The sequence below is a fragment of the Zootoca vivipara genome, chromosome 9, assembly GCF_963506605.1.
Source record: "Zootoca vivipara chromosome 9, rZooViv1.1, whole genome shotgun sequence".
In the NCBI taxonomy this organism is placed as follows: Eukaryota; Metazoa; Chordata; class Lepidosauria; order Squamata; family Lacertidae; genus Zootoca; species Zootoca vivipara.
The window spans coordinates 71,438,991-71,465,327 of record NC_083284.1 but is presented as its reverse complement, the minus strand read 5'-3'; the positions used below and the strand labels follow the sequence as shown (position 1 = coordinate 71,465,327).

At 48.8% G+C, this 26,337-nt stretch overlaps 1 protein-coding gene across 4 annotated transcripts in view; it reads right to left on the bottom strand.

Moving 5' to 3' along the window:
• Positions 1 to 26,337, bottom strand: part of CCDC33 (coiled-coil domain containing 33) — a 187,634-nt gene that overhangs the window by 156,262 nt on the left and 5,035 nt on the right. For all 4 annotated transcript variants that reach the window (XR_009558188.1, XM_060279001.1, XM_060278999.1 and 1 more), the window contains exon 3: positions 24,629 to 24,838. Coding sequence is in view for 3 of the 4 variants with exons in the window: in XM_060279001.1 (XP_060134984.1) it covers positions 24,629 to 24,838 (210 nt within the window). In the remaining variant the exon portion in view is untranslated. The remainder of the gene's footprint in view (positions 1 to 24,628; positions 24,839 to 26,337) is intronic.

Genomic DNA, 26,337 nt, shown 5'->3' with positions numbered 1-26,337 from the left:
TCAGTAGCACTGGCACACGCTCCTCTCTTTTCAGTACGTACAAAAGAAAAGCAATTTCCCCCTTTTAAGCCAATTTACTTGTCTTGTAAAGGCAGACACTTGACACGCGCTGAGCGATTATTGCAGAGGAAAGGAGCTGGCGGTGGTGAATACCTAATAATTACCTTATCCTAATGTCAGATTTGTTTCTCGCCGCTGATTCCTTAGTATTTTTTTTTGCTGGAGTCTTAAATCAATCAAGAGGAGCATTCGTTTCCCTGGGAAGTCTATGCTGGCTTAACATAACCCCATATTAGCAATTCTTATTTATCATCTGTATGTCTCATTGCATTTATAGCCCATCTTTCCTCCAAGGAATTCAAGGTAGCATGCAAGATCCCCCCCCTCCTCACAACAACCCTGCAAGGTTGATCAACACTGTGTATGGCAACCTTGAAAACATTAGCTGTGAGGCTACGTGAGTGCTTTGTGGACATTTTTAAATGTTTTAAACATGGTTTTTAAATTCTGTTTTTCATGGTATTGTTCCAGTGCTTGGGCATTTTGTCACCCTGGGCTCCTCCGAGAGGAATGTAGGTCAAAAAATTATAAATAGTAATAAGGCTTAGGGGCTTTAGAAACAATAATTATGATAAGGCTTTGAGACAATGACTGCCCCAAAGTCACATAGGAACTGCTAGGAGCAACTCAACACCTTCCATGTGCGCTTCATCAGGAAGATTTTGGGTATCACATGGCAGGACAGAGTCTCAAACAGAGAAATTTTCTCCCAAGCCCACATTCCCAGCTTGGTCATGTCCACGGAATGGAAGATGGCAGGATCCCCAAATACTCTATGTGTCACGGTCCGGTCGGCGGGCGGTTGAAGCCCTGGCTGAGGACGTCAGGACCAGAGGCAAGATGGTGGTGTAGAAGCAGGAACAGGTGCAGGGCTGAGGGTCCAGCAGCAGGCAGTCGCAGGGTCAAGGAGCAAGGCGGAGGCGAAGGTCTGGGAGTCAAGGAGCAAGGCATCGGCAAGGTGAAGGTCCAAGGAGCAAGGAGCAAGGCGAAGGCTCAAGGAACAAGAAGCAAGGCAAAGGTTCAAGGAGCAGGGAGCAAGGCGTCAGCAAGGCAAGGGTCCAAGGAGCAAGGCGTCGGCAAGGCAAAGGATCAAAGAAAAGGAGGCCAGATGCAACAAGGCAGGGAACACGTTGCTGTGGCAAAGAGCTGAAGGGAAATGCTGAGTTTTTACCAGGTGCAGTGAGTTATCAAGTGGCCTCACCTGAGTGGCCACTCCTTGCTTCTCCAGCACAAGCTGAGGCAGGCCCCAGTCATGCGAAGCACTACAGGCCCCAGAGCCTGACTCCTGCCCATACTCCTGACAGTATGGAGTGCTACAGGCACCACGCCCATTGGCAGACCAACTCTCTGTGTTACAAAGATGCCTGCAAACAGGACATAAAGGCTGGCAACATCAACCCCGTCATGTGGGAATCCCTTGCATCTGACCACAGTGCCCGGAGACATACAGTCAGGTTGTATATCCACAGCAGTGACCAGAGGAGGAATGACCGCTGGGAGGAGTGCAGAGAGAAGAAACACTATGGTGCATCTGCAGCAACACAAGCAGACACCGTCATCTGTCCCAGCTGCACCAAAACATATCTCTCCCATATCAGTCTCTCCACCCACAGAAGGTGCTGCAACCTTCTAACAGTTTGACTTCACCCACCAAGGCACACTCATCCATTGTCTCCCAAGGCACACGGATGTCAACAAATAGACAGGAGCTCTGAGATCACATCCGCAAGCTCCTTTAGCACCCTTGAGTGCAGCTCATCAATGCCTTGACGTTTGAATTCATTTAAAGTACCAGTAGCCTGGTGTTCCCTTCCCACCTCTTGTTCTAATTTGGGCTGCAGCTCCCTCCTAACATAATTTATTCTGTTATCACCAGGTTGGGCGTCGCTTTCCTTTTGGGTGGAGACAAAGGCAAAGTAGTTAAGAGCAGTTCTGCTTTCTCTCTGTCACCCAATAGCATTTCTCCATCATCTCCACGCAGAGGACCTACCACTTGCTTGGTCTTCCTCTTGCTTCAAACATAGCCGGCGAAACCTTTTAAAATTATTTTTAACCTCTCTTGCAAGCTTTGGCTCACCTGACCCCCTAACTGAAACTGTTGGCTTCTCATGTATACTCCTCCTTTGTGATTTCCACTTTCTTATACTTGCCTTTCTTAAATCTCGGCACATCTGTAAGCTCCTTATGCAGCCACACTGGTTTCTTTATATGTCTCCCACTTTTATTTCTTGTTGGAATTGTCTGCCTTTTTGCCTTCAGTATGGTATTTCACCTTTAAGAAACTCCAATCCATCTTGGACTCCCTTCTTTTTGGGTATTTCTTACCATAGAACTCTTACCCAGTAGCTCCTTAACCTTTTTTTGAAACTGGTCTTCTTAAAGTTTTTTAAAAGTCCAGAGGGCATGTCCAACTCACAGCTGCCAAGTACCCCTATTTCCCGGGAAACCCCCGTTTTTCCTTATCCGTTTCCCGGAAGTCTCCCGTTCCAGCTCCTCTCCCATTAATTTCCCTTATTTTGGTTCCTGTCAGCGGCCATTTTTCTGGTGCTGCTTTGCCCATCTATGGGCACCGAAAATGGCCGGCACCGACACCGGAAGTTGCATCTATGCACTTCCGGCACCGGCACCGGCCATTTTCTGGTGCCCATAGATGTAGTAGTTTGGATTTGATATCCCGCTTTATCACTACCCGAAGGAGTCTCAAAGCGGCTAACAATCTCCTTTCCCCTCCCCCCCCCACAACAAACACCCTGTGAGGTGAGTGGGGCTGAGAGACTTCAGAGAAGTGTGACTAGCCCAAGGTCACCCAGCAGCTGCATGTGGAGGAGCGGGGACGCGAACCCGGTTCCCCAGATTACGAGTCCACCGCTCTTAACCACTACACCACACTGGCTCTCCAGTGTCACGTGGCTGCCGATCCCAGATTTCTCCGCGGGGTACTTGGCAGCTATGGTCCGACTACATTCAACTTTCCCTTGCCTCTGTATTCTCTCTATTCTGCTTTGGTAAGACCACACCTGGAGTCCTGCTGGAAAAGAGACTGAGAGGAGTTGTGATAGCCATCTATGGGGGCTGGAGCAAGTTTGTTTTTCCCTGTTCTAGAGGGTAGGACCCTAAACAATGGATTCAAGTTACAAGAAAGGAGATTCCGACTAAACATCAGGAAGAACTTTCTGATTTTAAGAGATGTTCAACTGTGGAACAGACGATCTCAGAAGGTGGTGGACTCTCCTTCCTTGGAGTTTTTTAAGCAGAGGTTGGATGGCCACCTGTCAGGGACACTTTTCCTTCTGCAGCTGCTTCTGATAAATCCATCAGAACTTCCCTCCCCCTAACCCAGCTGACAGTCATTCAAAAGCTCTACAAATTGCAAGCTTACGCTCCGGTGAGCAGCATTTATATGCCTCCACAGCTTGGAGAGAGGGCTCCTGCCTGCTCTAACAACAGAGTTTGTTTTTCAGCTTCATTGGGTTTCTCAGTGAATTGACAGGGTCCTCCTTTGCTCCCCTGCCCAGACCACCAAGCCCCGAAAGCAACACTCCATCACAACCGAGACCCTGACAGGCAGGGCACAGAGAAAGGGCCAGCCTTCCCGCAAGGCCAGCAGTGTTGCCGGCCCAACAACAGTCCTGATGAACACCGAGCGCAGCCTGGAGAGATCCATCAACAGGCCGACTCTGGCTGGGGAATGAGGGAGACAGGCCACCATCCATCACAGGCCTAATGGGGATTTCTCTCTGGCTAATGGCTCCATCACAAGCTCAGCCACAGAGCTGTCCAGAAAGATCCTTGGTGCACTAAAAAATTCCCCTCCAGCTTTAAGCATCTCAGAGGTGTCATGAATCAATCACACCATCTGTCATTGTCTTGCAGCTTTTATCCTATCAATCTGCCAGTTAGCTAGTAATATCTGGCATTAATTCCAGCTCCCTTTATGGTCCCTCTTTAAACCAAGTGTGCCCTAAACTGAAACATTCACTTAACCAACTCGGGACCCATTTGAAACCTGTTACTATTAGTATATATAGCCCTTAACAACTTAGGACCAGTTTACGCCCACTCTACCAGTAACTGGCCCTGTTACAGGTGCCACATAATACCCGTTTCACATTTATAAGAACTGGCTCTTATAGTGTGGCAGAACCAACACCTTGGAACTCTCTGCCTCTTGCCATCAGGCAGATGTCTGCACTGCACTTCTTTTTCTGTGTCTGCGAAGAACGTTCATGTTTAGACCAGACCATCGTGGACCTTAGAAAATTGATGTGAGTCTTAATCTGTTTTTAGTTTACTGTTTTAACTGTTGAAATGTCTTAAATTCTTGTTAATTTTTCTTTGTGATAATTTTAACATTTTTTTGTAAAGTCCTTTGAGGTGTATTATTATTTTTCAACAATCAAGCAGTGCTTGACTTGTATTACCTTATCCTAATGCCTTTCACCATAGAAGGTGGGTGGGGTACACGTTGGGATGCGTTGGGAGATAGAATTGTTTCCCATCTTGACAATGGCTACTATCAATGAAGAAGGGGCTACTACCACCATGAAGAAGAGGAATCAGGAAAGCAGCATTGAGGTCAGGGCTGGGGGAGGCATTTCATCCCAAGGGCCACATTCCCTTCTGAGCAAACCTTCAGTCCAGTGGCCATGTGTGTGTGTGTGTGTGTGTGTGCATACCTGCCAAGTTGCTGTTGGAGAAATAAGGGACCGGGTGGAAGTAGCCGACCGGAAGTAGCGCTGCCACCATTTTGGAACTGGGCGGAGCATGCTCAGAAGTGACTTTTGATGCTGTGTTGCCCAGTTCCAAAATGGCCACCACGCCAGAAGTCGCACTGCAGCCATTTTGGAACTGGGCAGAGCAGCATCAAAAGTCGCTTCTGAACATGCCCCGCCCAGTTCCAAAATGGCCACCGTGCCAGAATAAACCGGGGGGAAACGAAAAAAATCCATTTTTTTCAGCTAGGAACAGCTGGAAAAACGGGGATTTCCTGGGGAATACGGGAGACTTGGCAGCTATGGTGTGTGAGAGAGAGAGCAACAGAGGCAGATCATCCCTTTGTATAGCAGGTCAATTTCTGCCCACACTTATACCCCCCTCTATGTTAAGGTTACCAGATTTTTTTCAATGAATCCAGGGATACTTTAAATAAAGAAATAATCACTTGTTCGGGATGTTGATGCTGCAGCGATGGCGGTGGCAGAGGGGCGGCCTCCGCCTTGACCTCAACCGCCACGTTTCCCCGTCCTCCGAGGCTTCTATCTCCTTTCTCCATGAGCCTGAGCAGCCCTTGAGTTGTTGGTTCATCGGTGGGGGTGGGGGTGGGGGTGGGGAAGTGGTGTGCAGTGGGTCAGGCATGGAAGGCAGAGAAGGCAGAGAAGGAGGGCCGAGAGCTGCGGCGGTGGTGAGGCTCAGGCAGCGCGATGCCTCCCTTCCCATTAAAGGTAAAGGTAAAGGGACCCCTGACGGTAAAGGTAAAGGTCCAGTCATGACCGACTCTGGGGTTGCGTCGCTCATGTCGGGTTATTGGCCGAGGGAGCCGACGTACAGCTTCCAGGTCATGTGGCCAGCATGACAAAGCCGCTTCTGGCGAACCAGAGCAGCACACGGAAACACCGTTTACCTTCCCGCTGTAGCGGTTCCTATTTATCTACTTGTACTTTTACGTGCTTTCAAACTGCTAGGTTGGCAGGAGCTGGGACCAAGAAACGGGAGCTCACCCCGTCACAGGGATTCGAACCGCCGACCTTCTGATCAGCAAGCCCTAGGCTCAGTGGTTTAACCCACAGCGCCACAGGGAAGGTGGAGGCAAGCCCGGAAGCTGCATCTTAGAGCCCCTGCACCACCATCCTATGGGGACTTCCGAGCAGCTCCTGAAACCAGCCAGGGCCAAGTGCTCTGGGCTCCTGAGACTGCTGCTGCTGCGTTTCCCGGGGACATTAGATGAAATCTGGGGACATTCCGGGGATGGAATTTGTCTAGGGTCTTATTCACAAATCCAGGGACTGTCCCCGGGAAACGGAGACATCTGGTACCCCTTCTCTATGTCCTCCATCCAGGGGAGCAAGGGGCGTTGTCAAGACTTCAATGATGCTTTCCAGCCAGGCAAAACATCTCCAGGAGGGGTTGGCATAGGGGAGGTTCCTGAGGGCCAGATCAAGAAACCTGGGAGGGGTGCATTAGGCCCAAGGCCTGAGGCTTGGACAAAGCTGCCTCAGTGGCTGCTCCCAGACTTTGAATCCCCTTACAGGAGCTAGACAGGCCCCCTCCTTGCTGTCCTTCTGCCGGCAGGTGAAGGACCTCTTCTTCCAACAGGCTTTGGGGAACTGACTGCTTTTAAGGAAAGTGCTGGTGCTGCAATTATCTGTATGCTTTAACAGAATGTGTGTGTGTGTGTGTGTGTGTGTGTGTGTGTGTGTGTGTGTGTTAAAGGCAAATGACCCCTGGGTGGTTATGTCCAGTCAAAGGAGACTCTGGGGTGCGGTGCTCATTTCGCTTTCAGGCCGAGAGAGCCGGCATTTGTCCACAGACAGTTTTCCGGGTCATGTGGCCAGCAGGACTAAACCGCTTCTGGTGAACGGAAACCCAAGACGGAAGCCAGAGCGCATGGACATGTCATTTACCTTCCTGCTGCTGTGGTACCTATTCATCTACTTGCACTGGTGTGCTTTCGAACTGCCAGGTTGGCAGGGACATACCGTGTATATATAGGGACAGATGGGACTCGTCCACCTGGAAAGGTAGCCCAGAAGAAAAGGCTAAGGAGCAAAGGCTACACCAGGCTTCCTCAACCTCAGCCCTTCAGATGTTTTTTGAGACTACAATTCCCATCATCCCTGACCACTGGTCCTGCTAACTAGGGATCATGGGAGTTGTAGGCCAAAAACAACTAGAGGGCCAAGGTTGAGGAAGAGTTTTGCTTTGCTTTCCTTTGGACCACACCAGCGAGGCCAGGTTTGAGCAGCCCAGAACCTCCCTACACACTGTCCAGGCTTGCACCCCAGGGAGGTCACTTTGGTGCTAACACAGCAGCTTGACTTCACCCTCAGAGGCACACTCCATTACCTCTTGAGACAGACAGCTGCCAACAACAATATATATAGTTTTAATTCTATTAATGTTTAATAGTTTTCTAATTACGAATTTTTTTCTATAGAATCATAAAATTGCGGAGGTGGAAGGGACCCTAAGGATCATTTAGTCCAACCCTTTGCAATGCAGGAATATGCAGCTGTCCCAAACAGGGATCAAACCTGGAGCCTTGGTATTATCAGCACCTCGCTCTAACCACTGAGCTGTTTTATCTGCAAGCTGCCTTGAGTCCCTGCCAGGGTAAAGGCAGGATATAAATAAATAAATAAATATTATAGTAAGAGTCAAAACACAATGAAGTGGTTCAGAAGCAAGCATAGTGTAAGATGCAGAGGACCAATGCAGCGGTCCAGAGGTCGGTCAAAAGCTAGGGCTGAAGAGGCATATGAGGGCCAATAATAATAATAATAATAATAATAATAATAATAATAATAATACTTCCCTTCACCCAAAGATCACAGGGCAGTTTACAGCAGGCATCCCCAAACTGCGGCCCTCCAGATGTTTTGGCCTACAACTCCCATGATCCCTAGCTAAGCGGACCAGTGGTCAGGGATGATGGGAATTGTAGTCCAAAACATCTGGAGGGCCAAAGTTTGGGGATGCCTGGTTTACAGCATATATAAAAAGCACAATAAATTGCAGGGCTGTCTTAAGCATATCTCCGGCGCTGTGGTGCAAAGCTCCCTCTGGCACCCCCCCTACTCATTTTGGCCCTAATCCTGCTCCACTCGGCCACCTGAGTTTGGTGTTACAAGACACAATATTCTTACAGCTGCGACAAAGTTCAGCATAAGATTTAATTTCTGGTGTCTTGGTCCCCAGCCCCCATTTTCCTGCATCACCTGTGTCGGCTCAGTCTTTTTTCAAAGGCTTTTCAGAGAATCAAGAATCCAGTCTCCACAAAAAGCTTCTTTCCCCAATTGGGTGATTATTTTAAAACTGCCTATGAAACATCTTCTGCCTTGATGAGCCCTTAGAGGCAGGACAGACATTTATATCAGTTGCAAGGGTTTTTATTATTATTGCCTTCAGCTGAAAAGAAAAGAAAACGCTATTGATTTTAATCTCCCCCTCCCTTCAGGTTAATACTATGAATTCCACCTCACTCTGTGAATCATTTTCCAGTGTTTACACTACTATTTATTTATTTCATAAAATTTATACACCACTTGATTGTAAAAAACAACAACACACAACCAACCCACCTCAATGCAGTTTACAAAAGTGATAAAACTATAAAATCATCACCAAGAAAAATTAACAACAATAATTTAAGACTTTCAGAAAGTTAACATAACAGTAGACTAAAAAACAGATTAAAACCTGCATCAACTTTCTAAACATCTGGGAGGGCTTTTCTAAACAAGAATGTTTTAGGAGGCATCAAAAAGTGGACAGTGAAGGCACCTGCTTGAGATCAATAGGCAGGGAGTTCCAAAGGACGCACACTAAAATGAGGGGTGGGTTTTATGTGGCACCTGTACTAGTGCCAGTTGCAGCAATCCAAGTGGTTAAGGGTGTGTGGAAGGTGGAGGTAAGGTGATCTCATAGGTAGACTGGACCTAAGTACCACAAGGGATAGTGGTACATCAGAATTGCCCTTAGAGGCAGGTAACACAGGTGTGCACCTGTATCCACAAACCAGTCCAACCAGCCAACACAAGCAGAAACATATTTGCTTGGGTGCAGCTGTGATGGGAACCTACCAAATTTGCACTTCTTCAACCAATACACAAACAGAAACACAGCTATCCTTAGAAAATTTTGTGATGCAGTTCCCAGTATTTGACCAAGCAATATGTACAAAATGCATTCTACTCAGGGGAAACATACATGCAAATGCATGCATTCATGACAATAGTGTGCAAAAATGCATGGGGAAATTGCTTATAATAGAATGTGTATATTAAAGGTAAAGGGGCCCCTGACCATTAGGTCCAGTCGTGTCCGACTCTGGGGTTGCAGCGCTCATCTCGCTCTATAGGCCGAGGGAGCCGGCGTTTGTCCGCAGACAGCTTCCAGGTCATGTGGTCAGCATGACAAAGCTGTTTCTGGCAAACCAGAGCAGCGCACGGAAACGCCGTTTACCTTCCCGCCGGAGCGATCCCTATTTATCTACTTGCATTTTGATGTGCTTTCGAACTGCTAGGTGGGCAGGAGCTGGGACCGAGCAACGGGAGCTCACCCCATTGCAGGGATTCGAACCGCCAACCTTCTGATCAGCAAGCCCTAGACTCTGTGGTTTAACCCACAGCGCCACCTGGGTCCCTTGTAGAATGTGTATATTAAAGGTAAAGGGGCCCCTAACCATCAGGTCCAGTCGTGTCCGATATTAGTCACGTTTATTTGCAGTAAAATGCTGGTGGATTTTCAAAATGATTAAAAAATAATAATAACTGTATACTTCCCTTCACCCATATTACTGAATATATTACTGAAGAAATGTATTACTGAAGAAATGTATTACTGAAGAAATGTGGAAAGCTAAATTTAGAAGTGGAAGAATGAGAAAATGAGAGAAACTAAAATGGCTTGTACTGAAGGACATCAGGTTGGGGAAACTTTCAGCTGGGTTGGTGCAGGGTAGAAATTAAAGGGAAGCATTTTTAAATAAGTACATTTTCTGCAATGCTTGCCTTCCATTCATTCTACAAGCCTTATATAAAAGGACAAGCCTTTTAGCTTTTTGAAGGCCCATTGATTGCACTAATGCAAAACTGAACTTGCAGGGAGGGAGGGAGGGAGGAGAGAAAGTGGCAGGCAAACTTCTGTGATTCACACATCTCAAACCAAAGCACAAATGGAAACACAGCTATCCTTTGAAATTTGCACCTTGCTGAATTTTGCAATGCACTTCTCCAAGCAATAAAAATGTGTTTTTAAAGGGGGAGTGCAAACAAAACTGTATATATGTATAGAGTGAGATAGTAAAACAATACATCAAAACAATAATTATATTGCAGGAAATTGCTTGCAGAAATGCATGCTTTTAGGAAAGGATGTGTGCAAAAATGTTAAGAAATGTGTTGAAAACTAGTACAAATTTTCATATGGACTGGGGCTGGGGGAGGGGAATTATACTGATGCAGAAATTGGATGCCCTTTACTTAGGGTGGGAAAAATGGATAGATTTCCCTGTTCCTAGGTAGAGACTATGGGTGCCTGCTGAAACTGTCTTCATGGGTATAGCTGAGTGAAAAATGGTCAAGTGTTTATTTTGCCACACTTACACACATTGGGGAGCTGAGGGGGTGAGCAATGAGCAGGGAGAAGTTATTGATATTGTCAGACATCCTGATTCTATGCGTCAACAGGATCCAAGCTGCAACCTGTCACTCTAAATCTTTAACCATGTGGACTAATAAATTCATTCATTAGCACATATTAGCAATAAACCCATCATATGCCAGTTTAAAAACAAAAACAGGAACTAATCATTCAAATGCCCATCCACCATAACATTGTTTAAGGTAACCCAAGAATATAAACAGGGGGGGTTCGGGTGGAATAAAATCATTTGAGAAGTAGGACAATATTCTAATTAAAACTGCTGGAGAAATTCTTCCTCCCTCTTTCTCTTACAAACCAGATCAGAAAGGTTTTTTTGGGGGGGGGGGAGACACCATTCAAAACCCGGAATGTCATTAGTCATAAATTACAAGTACAAAATAAGACAAATTTGATTCAATCTGTTTGCTGTTTTAAAAAACACATGGGAAATATCAAGACCATCCCCCCCAAATGATAAAGAAATGTAGTCAGCAGGTAAGATCATTTCTCCTTCCGCCAATTTTCTTTCGTGCTCTGTCCTCAATTACTTGAGCACTTCTTTGTCACATAATAGGAATCCTGATTTTTGCCAGATGGATAAAGATAACCTCATTCTAGCTAAAAGCAATTTGGACTTTGCAGCTGAGTACAAGAGACACTTAAGAAGATAATGCAGGAAAACTCAAGGATCTGAAATAGTGGCATTCATAACGACTCCATTCAGGGCCCAAAAGTCAGCATCCTAAGAACCTCGGTTTTCCTTTCACATTTTAACAAATGGGACTGAAACTGCCTTGGTCACGCTAGTTGGTGATCTTTGGTGGGCTACGGACAAAGGTGAAAGCTGTTTCCTAGTTCTGCTGGATCTCTCAGCGGCCTTTGATGCAATCAACCATGCAGGGCCGGCGCATCCATTTAGGCAAACTAGCCAGCTGCCTAGGGTGCCAAAATGGAGGGGGCGCTGGCCAGCCTGCCCACCACCCACCGCCGCCCCCGGTGCTGCCTGGGGCCACCTCAGGCTGCTATTCGGAGGCGCGCAGGGAGCGCGGGCCTGGGACCGCCTCCGCTGAACAGCTGAAAGATGGGTGAGGCGGCCCCAGGCTCATGCTCCCTGCGTGAAGCTCCAGAGGCGCACGGAGAGCGCGAGCCTGGGGCCACCTCACCACGCCTCTCAGCTGTTCAGTGGAGGTGGCCCCAGGCTCCCGCTCCCCGCTCAGGGAGCACAAGCCTGGGGCTGCCTCCTCCCGCTCTCTGCTCCGTTGCAAGACCCTGATCACGCTGGCTGTCGCCCCGCTCGCCCTTCTGCCACTGCCGCTTATTGTGCCCACCCAGGTCAGTCAGTCAATCCGGCCGGCCGGCCCGCCTAGTGGGCAGAGCGAGGTCCCTCTCCTGGCCAGGCGAAGGGGCGCCCCCCAGTTCCTCTTGAGGTGGCACGTCGAGCCTCCCCGGACAGGAGCAGTCTACTGCCCAGGACCAACTTTTGGCCTGGCGCTGCCTCCGGCCTGGGCTGGCACTTCTCTGCTGCTGCTGGGGCCAGGCATAAGTGCCGCCTCGGCAGGAGAAGCCAAGCCATGCCAGGTCCAAACGGAGCCTCTCCAGAGGCCGTGGGGGTGTCCTTTTTGCAATCGCCCCTCCCGTCTCTTTCCTAGGGGGCGTCCTGGGGGTCCCTCAGCGGGCCTCTTCTGCCGGCCACCAGCAGCGCCCCCTCCCCACTCGGGCTCCCTTAGCATCCTGCCTCCGACAGCGGAGGGAAGACCTGAGCGTCTCCCTCCCAGAGTGCCAAACCCCTCCGCCTCTTTGGGGGTATTGAAGATTCGGGAGGGAGGGGGAAACCTCCTCAATAGAAGCCCCCACTGCAAGAACATGTGGGAGAGGGAGGGGAGGGGGACTGGGTGCCTGAAGAGGGAGCTGGCAGTCACCATCGCTGCCACCTATAGAAGCAAAAAGGATTCAGACAAATCCAATGGAACCTCCATGTCTAGGGAGCGTATTCTGTACCTGTAAATGCCAGGCACACCAGAGTTTTGGGGGGAGGGACTCGGTCTGGAGGCACTTGGCAAACAGGAGGTAGCCCTAAGCAATTCCTGTGCTGAGGGACAAGCATTCTGCATAAGCAGAGATACATTAGGTTCATTGATGGGTGCATGTTCCAGTCTGAGCACACTGACCCTATTTAAATCTGTTTCTGGCTCTGATGCTCAGTAGCAAGCAGGGTGGGGGGGGTGGAGGGAGGGAGAAAGAAATAAAAAGATTTTCGGTGTGGTTTTGAAAGGGAAAAGCTCAGCACCAGCCCTGAACGTTGGTAGCCCTTGTCAACTGGAAGGAGGAGCGCTAGTCCCAGCTCCAGATAGGCATCTTGAGAGGGGGCCGCCCATGCTGAGCCCCCTGCTCTGCCCCCATTGGTGGTTTTTCAACAGAGCTCATGGGGCCATCTGTCAAGGATTCTTTAGTTGAGATTCCTGCATTGCAGGGGGTTGGACTAGATGACTCTACAATTCTATGATTCTAAGGAAAGAGTTTCACAGATGCATCCTGCGGCACACACTTCAAGAGCTGCCCAGGAGGGTGGCGAGCTGTGTGCCCAGCGGGGAGCAGATTCTGCCTGCATTCGCCACAATGCTACTTGGGTCCTGTGGGGTGTTCAACCAACGATGTCTGCACAGGCAACTCTAATAAATCTCTAAATCTCGTCTATCCCATTGGCAGATGCAGCTTTAGTACTGTGTCGCCAGCCGTTCCCCCCAATGCTTTCATGATTTCGATATTCTATTTATTTGCACAAGCTGAGAAGGTGTCCCTCCTTTGGGCTTTTTCTAGACTTCAGCTGCAGTTAATTTCTAAGCCTGGTTGTATTCTTGACCTTTAAAGAAATTATTTACTCCAAGTGGGTCAGGAGGGCATTGGCTGGTGTTGGGTGGAAGGATGCAAGGCGTCCCAGGATCCCGAGGGCAGCAGGCGCTTCTCCAGGCAGAGCGAGGGCATTTGAGGTCACCCTGGACGTTTGGGCCAAGGGAAGCCCATTTGCCCATGTTCGGTCCTGATGGCGGGCCTGGGAGGCAGAAGAGGGCAGGAGCCAGACACCAAAGGGTTAAAGTGGCCAGGAACATTAGGAAGGACCTTCTGACTCTCCAAGCTGCTCAACACCTACTCCAAGACTGCTTGGGAAGGTAATGGGCTCTCCTTGCTTAGAGGCTTTAGGGATGCTCTGGCAGTGTGGGTTACCATAATCAGCAGAGCCCCTCCACACCTCTCACTGAACAGCTGAGAGGTGCGGCTGTGGGATGGAACACTGGGGCAGACAAGTCACAACAGTTCCTAGAGTGTCCACTAAGAGGGACTCACCTGGAGGGACACCTGACTAAATTCAGTTCCTGTTCCTCCAGATATGCAGATGAGATGGATTAGCTGGCCGAGAAAAGCCCCTAGCCAGCAGCCATTCTCTCTCTTAGCCATTTCTCCTTCAATGGGAACACATCTCCAGAGAATCTCCAGTTAGGATGGTTCTCCCTCTTGGCCTGCTGCCAAGAGAGAGACCAGATGGAGCCTCACTTTACTAAGTAGACTCCAGATGTATATACTTGTAACTTTTCTACGTAAGCCTGCCTTTCTGAGATTATGCTGTTAACTCAGGATGTCATGTGAGTAAACGCTATCTTATTTTAATACTATTGTGTCGTGTATTTCTTTTAAGAGGGACAAAGGGGATTTGCCAGGAAGTATAATATTGAAGTATATTTGTTGTAGAGGTTCTAGCAAACCTAACGCTCACGCTTTGCTGTGCACAAAAGGGGAATGTCACTCTGCTGATATTGGAAGCTTGCTAACACAAGCTTCGAGAGGATCTATCTAATAATATATCCTAATTCACATCCCTAACATTCCCACAGCGGCGAGGTGGGCCCAGGCTCGCGCTCCCCGTGCACCTCCGGAGCTTCGCGCTGGCTGGCTCTTATTCCAAGTGTCCCTTGCCAATATTGCAGAGGATGTTGGAGGGCAACTAATGGATTGTCCACCACTGGGTGTGCTCAGCACAGCAGCATCCTCTTCGAAGTTTCAGGGATGCTGCTGTCTGTGGGGGGCAACTTGGGATCCTGTGCAGCTTCACATGATCTGATAGTTCTGCTCCAGCACTTTCTTCATTGTTCCAAGGAAGCTATTGTGTGGGTGGGGGGGGGTCTTCTCTCTCTCTCTCTCTCTCTCTCTCTCTCTCTCTCTCTCTCTCTCTTAGAATCACAGAATTTCAGAGTTGGAAGGGATCTGGGGTCATCTAGTCCAACCCCCTGCAAATTTGCACGGGGAGCGCGAGCCTGGGGCCGCCTCCACTGCGCCTCTCAGCTGTTGAGCAGCTTCAGGCCGCTCTCTGGAGGCACGCGGGGAGCGTGAGCCTGGGGCTGCCTCACCCGTCTTTCAGCTGTTCAGCGGAGGCAGCCCCAGGCCCTCGCTCCCCGCACGCCTCCGGAGAGCGGCCTGAAGCCGATGAGTTTGGCGCCCCTGATGTCTTCTGGTTTCTTCATACCTCTTCTCCCTCTTCTAATCATAATTCTATAAACTCACAGATACTGTACTGTACTTGTCATCAAGGTCTTTTGTGTGCAAGGGGTGGGGAGGCAGGGTAAGAGTTGTTTTCTCATAATTCCTAAAGTTATGTACTGTGTGAATCTAGAACATCCCTCAAAGCAGAACCCACTGCCATATTTTTTTTAATGTGGTCTCATTTAGCTTCCAAATCAGTCAGCACTGAGCCACCTAAATTGATTGTAGAGAGAATAATTAAAATAATCTTTACAATTTATGATAAATCTGGGTTTTTGTTTTCTTTATGGTCAAACTAAATACTTACATGAGGGCATAATGTAATTCAATCTCCTTTCCATTTTAAAATGACATTTATTTCACTTCAAAAGATGTGTGCCTAAAATATTCATTTGTTTTCCTTTCACATGCTTCACAATGCATTTTGTGACTGCACACACCCGTTTTTAAAACTTCTCTCAAAAAGTCCAGACACTTTAGAACAGCATTTAATACTACTGGATATAGATACAGACGTATTGTTCCTTTGACATTCTAACCACCCTAAGAAAAAAAATACTCATTACAAGGCAGTAAATTAGCATCTGTTTCTATAAATACAGCTATTTTCATGGTTGCCAACTCTTGTGAATTTTTTTTTTTGGTCTCTAAATAATGTGATGTTGTACAGCTTATTAAACTGGTAGGAAATGTGCAAGCCTTTCTCTGTGCTCTAAGTTGTTAAACTTAAAAGATAAATAACAGAAATCCAGCAATACCATAAAGAGAGAGAGAGAGAGAAAGAGCGCAGATATTAAGAATAATATTAAAATGTTTTAATTGCCAGCTTTCAACCCATAGCTGTAAAATGTAAAATAATGAAAGCTTTTTTTAAAAAAAAGCATAAATTATTATCATGCTGCTGTTATTACCTCCTGCAATCTATTATACACTGACATTGCGTCCCTTTTTTATTTTATTTTTATTCCACTTTTATTTTTTCTAAGAAAAGGTCAACAACTCTGGGAAACTGGGGGGGGGGCAGAAGGTGATCTTGCCTAGGGCGCAAAAAACCCTAGCACCGGCCCTGCAACCATGACGTCCTTCTGGACCGTCTAGAGCAGGCATCCCCAAACTTCGGCCCTCCAGATGTTTTGGACTACAATTCCCATCATCCCCGACCACTGGTCCTCTTAGCTAGGGATCATGGGAGGTTTCGGCCAAAACATCTGGAGGGCCGCAGTTTGGGGATGCCTGCTCTAGAGGGGCTGGGAGCTGGGGGCACTGCCATACAGTGGTTCCGCTCCTTCCTCCTGGGCCATGTCCAGAAAGTAGTGTTAGGGGATGAGTGTTCAGACCTCTGGGCTCTCACTTGTGGGGTGCCTCAGGGTTCCGTCCTCTCCCCCATGCTTTTTAACATCTATATGAAGCTGCTGGGAGAGATCGTCGGGGTTTGGGCTGGGTGTTCATCAGTGTGCGGACGATACCCAGCTCTACCTCTTTTAAATCAGAACCAGTGAAGGAGGTAAAGGTCCTGTGTGAGTTTCTGGAGGCGGTTGGAGGATGGATGGCGGCTAACAGATTGAGGCTGAATCCTGACAAGACAGAAGTACTGTTTTGGAGGGACAGGGGGCGGGCAGGTGTTGGGGACTCCCTGGTCCTGAACGGGGTAACTGTGCCCCTGAAGGACCAGGTGCACAGCCTGGGAGTCATTTTGGACTCACAGCTGTCCATGGAGGTGCAGGTCAGTTCTGTGCCCAGGGTGGCTGTCTACCAGCTGCATCTCGTATGCAGGCTGAGTTCCTACCTGCCCGCAGACTGTCTCGCCAGAGTGGTGCATGCTCTGGTTATCCCCCGCTTGGACCACTGCAATGCACTCTATGTGGGGCTACCTTTGAAGGTGACCCGCAACTGCAACTAATCCAGAATGCGGCAGCTAGACTGGTGACTGGGAGTGGCTGCCGAGACCACATAACACTGGTTCTGAAAGACCTACATTGGCTCCCAGTACGTTTCCGAGCACAATTCAAAGTGTTGGTGCTGACCTTGAAAGCCCTAAATGGCCTCGGTCCAGTATACCTGAAGGAGCGTCTCCACCCCCATCGTTCTGCCCGGACACTGAGGTCCAGCGCCGAGGGCCTTCTGGCGGTTCCCTCACTGCGAGAAGCAAAGCTACAGGGAAGCAGGCAGAGGGCCTTCTCGGTGGTGGTCCCTGTGGAACGACCTCCCATCAGATGTCAAGGAAATAAACAGCTAGCAGCCCTGTTTAGGGAAATTTTTAATATTTGCTGTTTTATTGTATTTTTAATATTTTGTGGGAAGCTGCCCAGAGTGGCTAGGGCAGAGGTCAGCAACCTAAGGCCCATGGACCGGAAAAGGCCCATGAGGGTTGCTTAACCGGCCCATGAGCTGCCCCCGAACCGAGCGGCCTGCTCAGTGAGTCCCTGCGCGCTGTGCTAAACTGGCACAGTATGGTGCGGGGATTCTCTTCTGCGGCTCCGGAAATCACTTCTGCGCATACTCAGACACCGTAAATCACATCTGCACAGGTGCATTTTTCGGCATCTGGGCATGCACAGATGCGATTTCTGGCATCACGCTGTGCTGGTCCGGCTCACGGAGGATCTCCGCGGGAGTGATCAGCTCCATGCCCGGTAAGCCTTGCCGACCCCTGGGCTGGGGAAACCCAGCCAGATGGGTGGGGTGGCAGAGTACGTTGTTGTTGTTGTTGTTGTTGTTGTTGTTGTTGTTGTTGTTGTTGTTGTTAGACTTGGGTGCTTCAGGTATTCAATTTCTACGAATTCTAATGGTAGCTGATCTGATCTGCACTTCTAATGTGTGTATCAGAAAGGAATTCTACTTTATATTCCACACTTCTCCAAATGGCAATACAGTTCTCAGCTCAAAAACAAACAAATCTCTCTTTTTTTTCTTTTGTGTGTGGCTTTAACTTCATTCTGCAAATTCTGACCCATTGCTCCATATTTATTTCCTAATGTTGAAGATGATGTAAACAACTTCTGTACTTCACTTAAGTCACAATTACGCTTGCAGTTATGGCTTTTTGCTTTCCTTTGCTTGTTTTGTGCATCTGTTGATTTTGTGCATCTGTTGTAAATATCTATCATCTACACACACAGACAGACACACACAGAGAGAGAGAAAGAGAGAGAGAGAGACAGACAGACAGACAGACAGACAGACAGACAGAGAGCCACCCAAAGGCATTACTAAAATTTTGTTTTATATAAATAGAAATACTGCCGATGAGAGAAAATCTGGATTTAAATACGAATTTTCATGCGGATTTTTAAAGAAACCAGATCAATTCAGAAATAGGATGGAATAAACTTATGAATCAACCCAAACCAGAAACAGACAGATCCATTAATTCCTCACTGTGAAAATTAGGTTGAATAAATGAGGCCTGAGAAAAGGCAGAGAATGATTTCCTGTGTGCATGAGGGTGGGGACGACGACCCAGTGCCCTGCACAGCTCTTTCCCTTCCCCATAATGCTGGAGTGATCTCAACTGCATACACTGAAGCTGCTGAAGCTTCCTGCTCATGAAATGCAGACAGCTGAGCCGCTCCACCCGTGCTTGGGAATACATTATGTTGCAGAGATGGATAAAGAAGTCAAAAATTGTTAACAATGTCTAGCTGTCCTAGCGGACCTGCATAATTCACCTCTAATTCCTTTCATCACGTACTTGCATAAGCCCCTGGCTCTTTCGCACCTGCAGCCATGTTCTCAGCAAAGGAGAAAACAGGAAGGTCTCTTAGGTAAACACACCCATGCGCATACCCTCTACAGTTGCACCGTGTCTCAGGAGCATGGCAGTCTATGCCTCACGTTTGCTCAAGCAATGGGCATACAAAGATGCCAGGAGAGATTGTGGTCCCTGAAGGTGCATTTACTGCTGACTGGGCTCACAGCCAATGCTCCATTACATATGACTGGGTGCTTTTGAAATGCAGAAAGAGCATCGCTGCGATCAATTGACTTGACTTGCTCACCCCCAGGCGTGACTTCCACTACGGCTGCTTAGGAATGCGGATCAATTCAGCATCAATCACTCCCTCCCCTTTTCAGTCCAGTTCTCCCAGACCCCCTTATGATCCCATAAACACCTCCCCCACCCCACCCACAATATGCAGAATTTAACCCTGTCCAACCCATAGGCCATGCGGCAAACAAGGTCTTTCTGTAGAAGAAGTCAAGGCGGAAGAAAGCCCATTCTGCTCAACATTTGAGGACTGCAATCCTCAAAGCTTCGTTGACATTAATACACAAAGGAAAAATTGCCACAAAACATATATTGGGGGCCTGCCCAGGTCTTGTCCCCCCCCCCCGGTGGCACTGAGAACATTATGAAGAACACTGCTGGATCAGACCAGAGGGCCATCTAACGCAGCCCCTCCTTCCCAGAGTTTCAACAGATGCCTTCAGCAAGTTCACCCTGAGGACATGAAGGTTCGTCTTAGAAAGCACAGGTCCAAGCGATTCTCCTTGTGCCCACACCTTTCCCAGAGAAAACCCACTCTTTAGCTTTAAGTCAGGACAAACAGCAATCCAAAGAAAAGCGATCGCCATTTGCTCCAACTGAGTACTACAGAGGGATTTTCCCTGGGGGAAAGCAGCAGAACAAGAGGAAATGTGGATAAGGCCAAAGTCAAAATCCCTCAGCCATTGCTGCTCCCTGGCCAATGGTATCTAAGGCAGGCATCCCCAGACTTCGGCCCTCCAGATGTTTTGGACTATGATTCCCATCATCCCTGACCACTGGTCCTGTTAGCTAGGGATCATGGGAGTTGTAGGCCAAAACATCTGGAGGGCCGCATTTTGGGGATGCCTGATCTAAGGGAACCAGAGCTAGAGTCCCTGAAAGAGATGGCCATCCAAACTTTGTTTTAATGTAACAGAAGGGTGTTCACGCCCACTCTTGCACACTAATTCACAAGCAAACAAAGCCTGGGGATTGTAACTTAAAAGGCACCACGCCAGCAGCAGTGAACACCTTCCGTAGCTGGGATGGGGAACCTGTGACCTTCTGGGAGGAGTTTTTTGCCTGCAGCTGCCTTCCTCCTTGACCACTGGCCACGCTGGCTGGAACTGATGGGAGCTGATGCCCAGCCAGATCTGGATGGGCCCCCGTCCCCCATCCCTGTACTAAGTTAACACTTGTCCGCTTCACTGACACAATTGCTAACTCCAGCTCCATGAATGACACTACAGATTGATTATGTGTGCAATTAGTAAATGTGCATTTTGGAAAGGAGTTGGCACAACAGAGTGGCTAACCTAAGAGTGATTTAGAGTCCCACAATGTCTGGAGGGCCATCAGTTCCCCATCAGCTGAGATTCCTGCACTGCAGGCGGTTGCATGAGCGTACCCAGCGCAGGGCAGGGGGGGCAGCTGCCCCCCCAGAAGCAAAAGGGGGGGATGGTATAAAACAGCTCGTGGTGCACGCTGTTGTCAAGGCAGTTCACCTTCTCGGTCGGGTACACTATCTTGCCGCAGCGGGCAGAGCCGTCTTAACTATACCAGCAGGCATGGCGGAGAGCTGGAGAGCACGGCACGACAGGCAGGGACGGTGCCAGCTGTGCTCCGCCTCGGCCTGCTCAGCTGAAGCGAAATGGCTTCATCGAGGGAAAGTGCTGCCCCACAATGCTCCGCGGCACTTCATGTGCGTGTATGCAAATGAAGTGCTGCGGAGCATTGTGGGGCAGCACTTTCTGTGCTGTGCTCGCTGTGACTTGAAGGAGTGTGGGCTGAAGTTAGCCCAGGTCCAGGTTTCCCTCGACGGAGGCAGCTTCACTGCTGCTGCCTCGTTTTAATCACCGCTGCCGGTAAAGGAGCAGGTGAGGCAGAAGCGCAAGCGTGGGTGGCTCCGTATGCCGCCTCGGCAACGACTGGAAACGGCCCCCTCCCCTCTGGGGGGCGTGGATGTTGACCACGCCTCCTGGGGAGATCCCGGCCACGTCATCGCCAGCCAGCCAATCGGGTGGCTGGGGGTGGGGGCGTGGCTGGCGTGCCCCCCCCCCTAGTTTTGATCCTGGGTACGCCCCTGGGCAGTTGGACTAGATGAGCCTTTGGAGCAGAAATGCCTTGCATACAGGGATAGAGGAGAAATTCAGTTCTGCTTGCATTTTAGTGAGAAACTAATCCACACTTCTTGGACCAATGTGGAAACACAGAAATGATTCAAAATTTGGACTTCTCTGGATTTTGCGATGCCGTGCTCCAACCAGGGTGTACAAAAATGGATGTTTTGGGGGAAATGTGCCTAAAACACATATATTGGTGAAAGTAACACAAAAAAATGCATTGCACTGGGGAAACAGCTTGCAAAAATGTGCATCTTAGTCAAAACTACATGCAAAAAACAATGTTTTTTTGTTTTGTTTTTAGAAATTCACACAAAAGCTCTAACAATTTTTTAACTATAATGTTGGCCATGCTTGGCCTCCATGGTCAGAGGCAACAATGCTTCTGAATCCTAATTGCTATAAAACATGGGAGGGGAGAGTGCACTTGTCTCAGGTTCTGCATGCAGGTTTCCCAAAAGGGGCATCTTATTGGTCACGGTGAGAACAGGATGCTGGACTAGATGGGCCATTGCCTGATCCAGCAGGCTCTTCTTAGATAAACTGCAGATTGCAGGAGAAATGTGGAAAACTGGAATTTAGACTGGAAAAATGAGAAACAGGGAGAACTGAAGCTGACTGATTCTGCTTGCATGGCACAAACAAGCTGTACTTAATGCCCGCTGAGTGTTGCATTAAATAGCTCTTCCGGCAGAAGCCCAAAGCACCTCTTGGGTAGCCTATCAGAGAACCCTTACAGCAAAGTCCACAGAGCTAACCCATGGCATTTCATCCTTAAATCTAGTTGTCTTGGCGGGTGCTTCCAGAGTGACATCAGTATGGGTGCAGTTTTATCACCACTTTAGGCAGCTGTGCTCACCCTCAAACCCCAAGACCTGTTATAAATAACATTGGCTAATGTCTCTCCATCCTTCAGCTGCCGCTCTGCCTTGACGCTTTAACTGCCCTTTACAATAACTACAGCTCACGGCTGATTAATATCGATCGCCATTTCCTTTGCGCCGAGACGTTTGCCAGGCAAACTCAATCAGGGCCTCTGCAATTATCGTCGTCATCTGCAGACAGAGGCATGCACATGTTCTACAGACACAAAGGGGGAAAGGGAGCCCCTCCCTCCAGCACACATATTTCCTGTCAAATGCTACCGGATAGGAACACAGGGATCTTTCCAATAGGCGCTTTTGAATAAAATATGGTCAGTGCTTCCTCTGAGACAAGTCCCTGTTTGGTCAGGTTTTGATTTCTGCAAAGAATCCTTGGCAGATAGCCCCCCCCCCCAACCTCTGCTTAGAAACCTCCAAGGAAGGAGGGTCCACCATCTTCCGGTGTGTGTGTGTGTGTTCCACTGTCAAACAGCTCATACGGTCAGAAAATTACTTCTGAATTTCCTTTCCTATAACTTGAAGCCATTGGTATGGGTTGTGCCTTGCAGAGCAGGAGAAAACAAGCTTGTTCCATACTCCATGTGACAGACATTTGAAGATGGCTTTTGTATCACCCTCTCAGTCTCCTCTCTTCCAGGCTAAACATCCCAAGCTCCCTCAACCTCCTAGGGCAGTGATGGGCAACCTTTTGAGCTTGGTGTGTCAAAATTCGCCAAAAAACTGAGCATAACTCGGGTGGTGTGTCACTTCCAGAAAAAAACATAATTTTGCGATATTTATAGTTTAAATAACAAAAATGTATAATTGTAATATATAACTGTATTTAATAAACCAAAAACTAATGATTTAACCAAACCAAACCAAACCAAACCAAACCAAAAACCCCTTATTTATCACAAAGTGCCCAGACTTATTGAGCTTTTTGGGGGGAGCTGCTGACCAAAGTTTTGGAGGTTTTTTTGGGGGGGTGCAAAAGTGGCTTTGCTTTTTTGGAGGGGATGCCCCAAAGCTGCTGCGCTTTTTTTGGGGGGGGGGGAGAGAACAGAAGTAAATGACGAATAATACCTTCGCTGGAACTAACACACAGCACTGACATAGTCTGCCAAAGCGACAAAAAAACCAGCACAGAACGGGTTAAAAAACGAACGCTGTTACACCCAATCATAGTCTGCCAAAGCGCCAGAAAAAACAGCACAGAGAGGGTTAAAAAACCAATCTCTGGCTACCAGCAACAACAACAAAGTATCGGGGGGGGGGGTTAACAGCGGAGACAAGCTGTAGGAGGTGTGGAAGAACAAATGGGGGGGAAACCAACAGCAGTGTGAATGGGCCGATGGGGCGCGTGCCAGCAGTGAGGGCTCTGCGTGTCACGTCTGACACGCGTGTCACTGTCCTAGGGCTTGGTTTCCAGACCCTTAGTCACTCTCCTCTGGAATTGCTTTGGGTGTTCTGAAAGAATCAGCAATTGGAAAAGCCACAAGTGCTTCCAATAGGGCTGTGAGCTGGATCTGGCCAGAGTCTGAGTTGGGCCAATTTGGGTGGGATCCGGGCTTAGGTTGAGGTAGCCCTGGGACACCCCAGGGTAGGTCAGCCAGAGCAACCTGAGGCTGTCAGGGGGGCAGGAAGGCTCCAGGAATCTCCTTCTGCAGCTAGTCCCCTGCAGGGAATGTACTGGGGGAGCATGCACAGCAGGATTGAACCCTCTGCTCCCTAGCTGGTGAGTGGAGGGTTCAATCTTGCACAGGCCTGTGCAGAGATTGCCTGAGGCCCAGGGCAGGGCAGGAATATTGTTAGAATAAAGTTATAAACTTAAAAAAAAGAAAGCTGGTCCCTGGTGGGCCTCTGGTCAGCTTAGCCTTCTGGGACCTGGGGCAAGTGTTCCTGGCTGTCGCCCCACCTCGCACGGGCATGATCCTGCAAGTTGCAGGATGCTTCCTTTGCAAGCAGCACCTAACAGGACTGAGCCTTCCTCCTGTCAGTCAGAGGGGGGGGAGTGGAGATGCAGTTTCTCCTTCTTCCCCCCCCCTCCCAACTGGACGGATCATTAGGGGTTCCTAAAAACTAATTAAACATCAGCCCAACCCTCCAATTGTTTGGGGCCAGATCTGGGTCGGGGTGTTTGTGCTATGCAGAGTCCTAGCTACCAGGATGCTTTCCTACATATGTACCCCCATAGGGGAGGGGGGTGTCTGCCTTTTTTTTTTCCCAGAGGGGAAATACGAATATCTTTTCAGAAAAGTCCCTAGACGCATTGGAAGAGCGAACGCAAGTTTAATGTACTTTATTTAAAAAATTACACTAAAATAGTATTGCGTTGAGTCACACAAGCATGGATATGTCAATATGTACAAAGGTGGGGGAGGAGCATTAAAAGCTTACTTTTTAAAGGAAGTGTAGCACCACTACTAAGAAGGCCCTGCTCCTAGAAGGTCCCCTGGCTTTACTTGGCAGTGGTACCTGGAGCAAAGCCTCTGGTGTTGAATTGAGCCTCCTTAAGGCTGCTATAAATATTGCCCACCACATTGACCAGGATCAGAGACCTGCGCCCCACCCCCCCACCCGATGCTGCTGGGCTCCATTTCCCATCATCCCTGACTGTGGGCTATGATGGCTGGGGGGTGATGGGAGCTGGAGTTCAGCAACATCTGGAGGGCCACAGGTCCTCCATTCCCAGCACAGAGCAAAAGTCATTGACTTACCAGCACCCCTGAAAATATATTCTCAAAAAGCAGCTCGGGGCTGTATCCTGGCGAAGGGAGGCAGAGTCTGGCATCACTTGGCAATCGCCTTGGCAAGGCTGGTGAGGAGGAGGCGGAAGAGGATGGCAGAGATGATGATGACAGCTGTTCATCAGAAAACTCTTTAATGGCTCCAGGAGAGGCTTCCTGTTGAGGTAGGCTGGGCAGCAACTGAGGGGGAGAAAAAGCACAGGAGTCATGCTTCCTTGAAGGATGGATTACATTTCTATCCTGTATCTTCAGTTCTCCAAAGGGGCACAAACCCTGCATGAGCACCTGGAACCCCGTGGAATCTTGCCACCACTCAGCAGAGACCAGGGGTGCCGGCAAACCTTTGTAACACACACACACACACATCACATCACATCTTCAAAATATAGTATAAGGTGACTTCCTGCATTGTTGTCAGGTGGAAGCAGGTTGTGCTGTGTCACGCCATCTTTTTGAGGGACAGAGAAAGAAGGGGGCTCTGATCCTTGAGCTAGGTCTTTTAAGAACATGAGAGTAGCCTGCTGGATCCAGTCCAGCCTCCTGTTCACACAGCAGCCTGCCTGATGCCCCATGGGGAAGCCCACAAGCAGGAACTGGGCACAAGAGCCCTCTCCGTTCCTGTGGTTTCCAGCAACTCGTTTTCAGAAGCACTGCTTGCTTCCAACTGGGGAGGGCAGCGCACTGCCATCCTGGCTAGCAGCCCTCGCCAGCTTTCTCCTGCAAGGTTTGTTTGAGTCTTGTTACACAAACCAACTGCCATCCTTTTACATTCCACCGCACGCTGGTCCTTGATGAGGGGCTGAAGCACAACAAATGGCAATGGGGTTTTTCCACGGATGGCTGTTTGCTCTGACTGAGCTTTAAAGAGCGGTTTTTCACAATGAATGCTCTGGAGCAAAAAAAAAAAAAAGCCCTCAGACACAGAGCTGTAAAGCATGGACTGTGCCTGGAAAGCAGGGGGAAGGGAAGTGTGGATAAGCCTTCAGTGTGCTCAGTTTGTGAGCCTTTAAGGCCACTGGTCCCATCACCTCCTGGCAAATAGAAGGGGAAGAAATGGAGGCAGTGAGAGATTTTACTTTCTTGGGCTCCTTGATCACTGCAGATGGTGACAGCAGTCACGAAATTAAAAGACGCCTGCTTCTTGGGAGAAAAGCAATGACAAACCTAGACAGCATCTTAAAAAGCAGAGACATCACCTTGCCGACAAAGGTCCGTATAGTTAAAGCTATGGTTTTCCCAGTAGTGATGTATGGAAGTGAGAGCTGGACCATAAAGAAGGCTGATCGCCGAAGAATTGATGCTTTTGAATTATGGTGCTGGAGGAGACTCTTGAGAGTCCCATGGACTGCAAGAAGATCAAACCTATCCATTCTGAAGGAAATCAGCCCTGAGTGCCCCCTGGAGGGACAGATCCTGAAGGTGAGGCTCCAATACTTTGGCCACCTCATGAGAAGAGAAGAATCCTTGGAAAAGACCCTGATGTTGGGAAAGATTGAGGGCACTAGGAGAAGGGGACGACAGAGGACAAGATGGTTGGACAGTGTTCTCGAAGCTATGAACATGAGTTTGACCAAACTGCGGGAGGCAGTGCAAGACAGGAGTGCCTGGTGTGCTATGGTCCATGGGGTCACGAAGAGTCGGACACGACTAAACGACTAAACAACAACAAAGGCGCCACA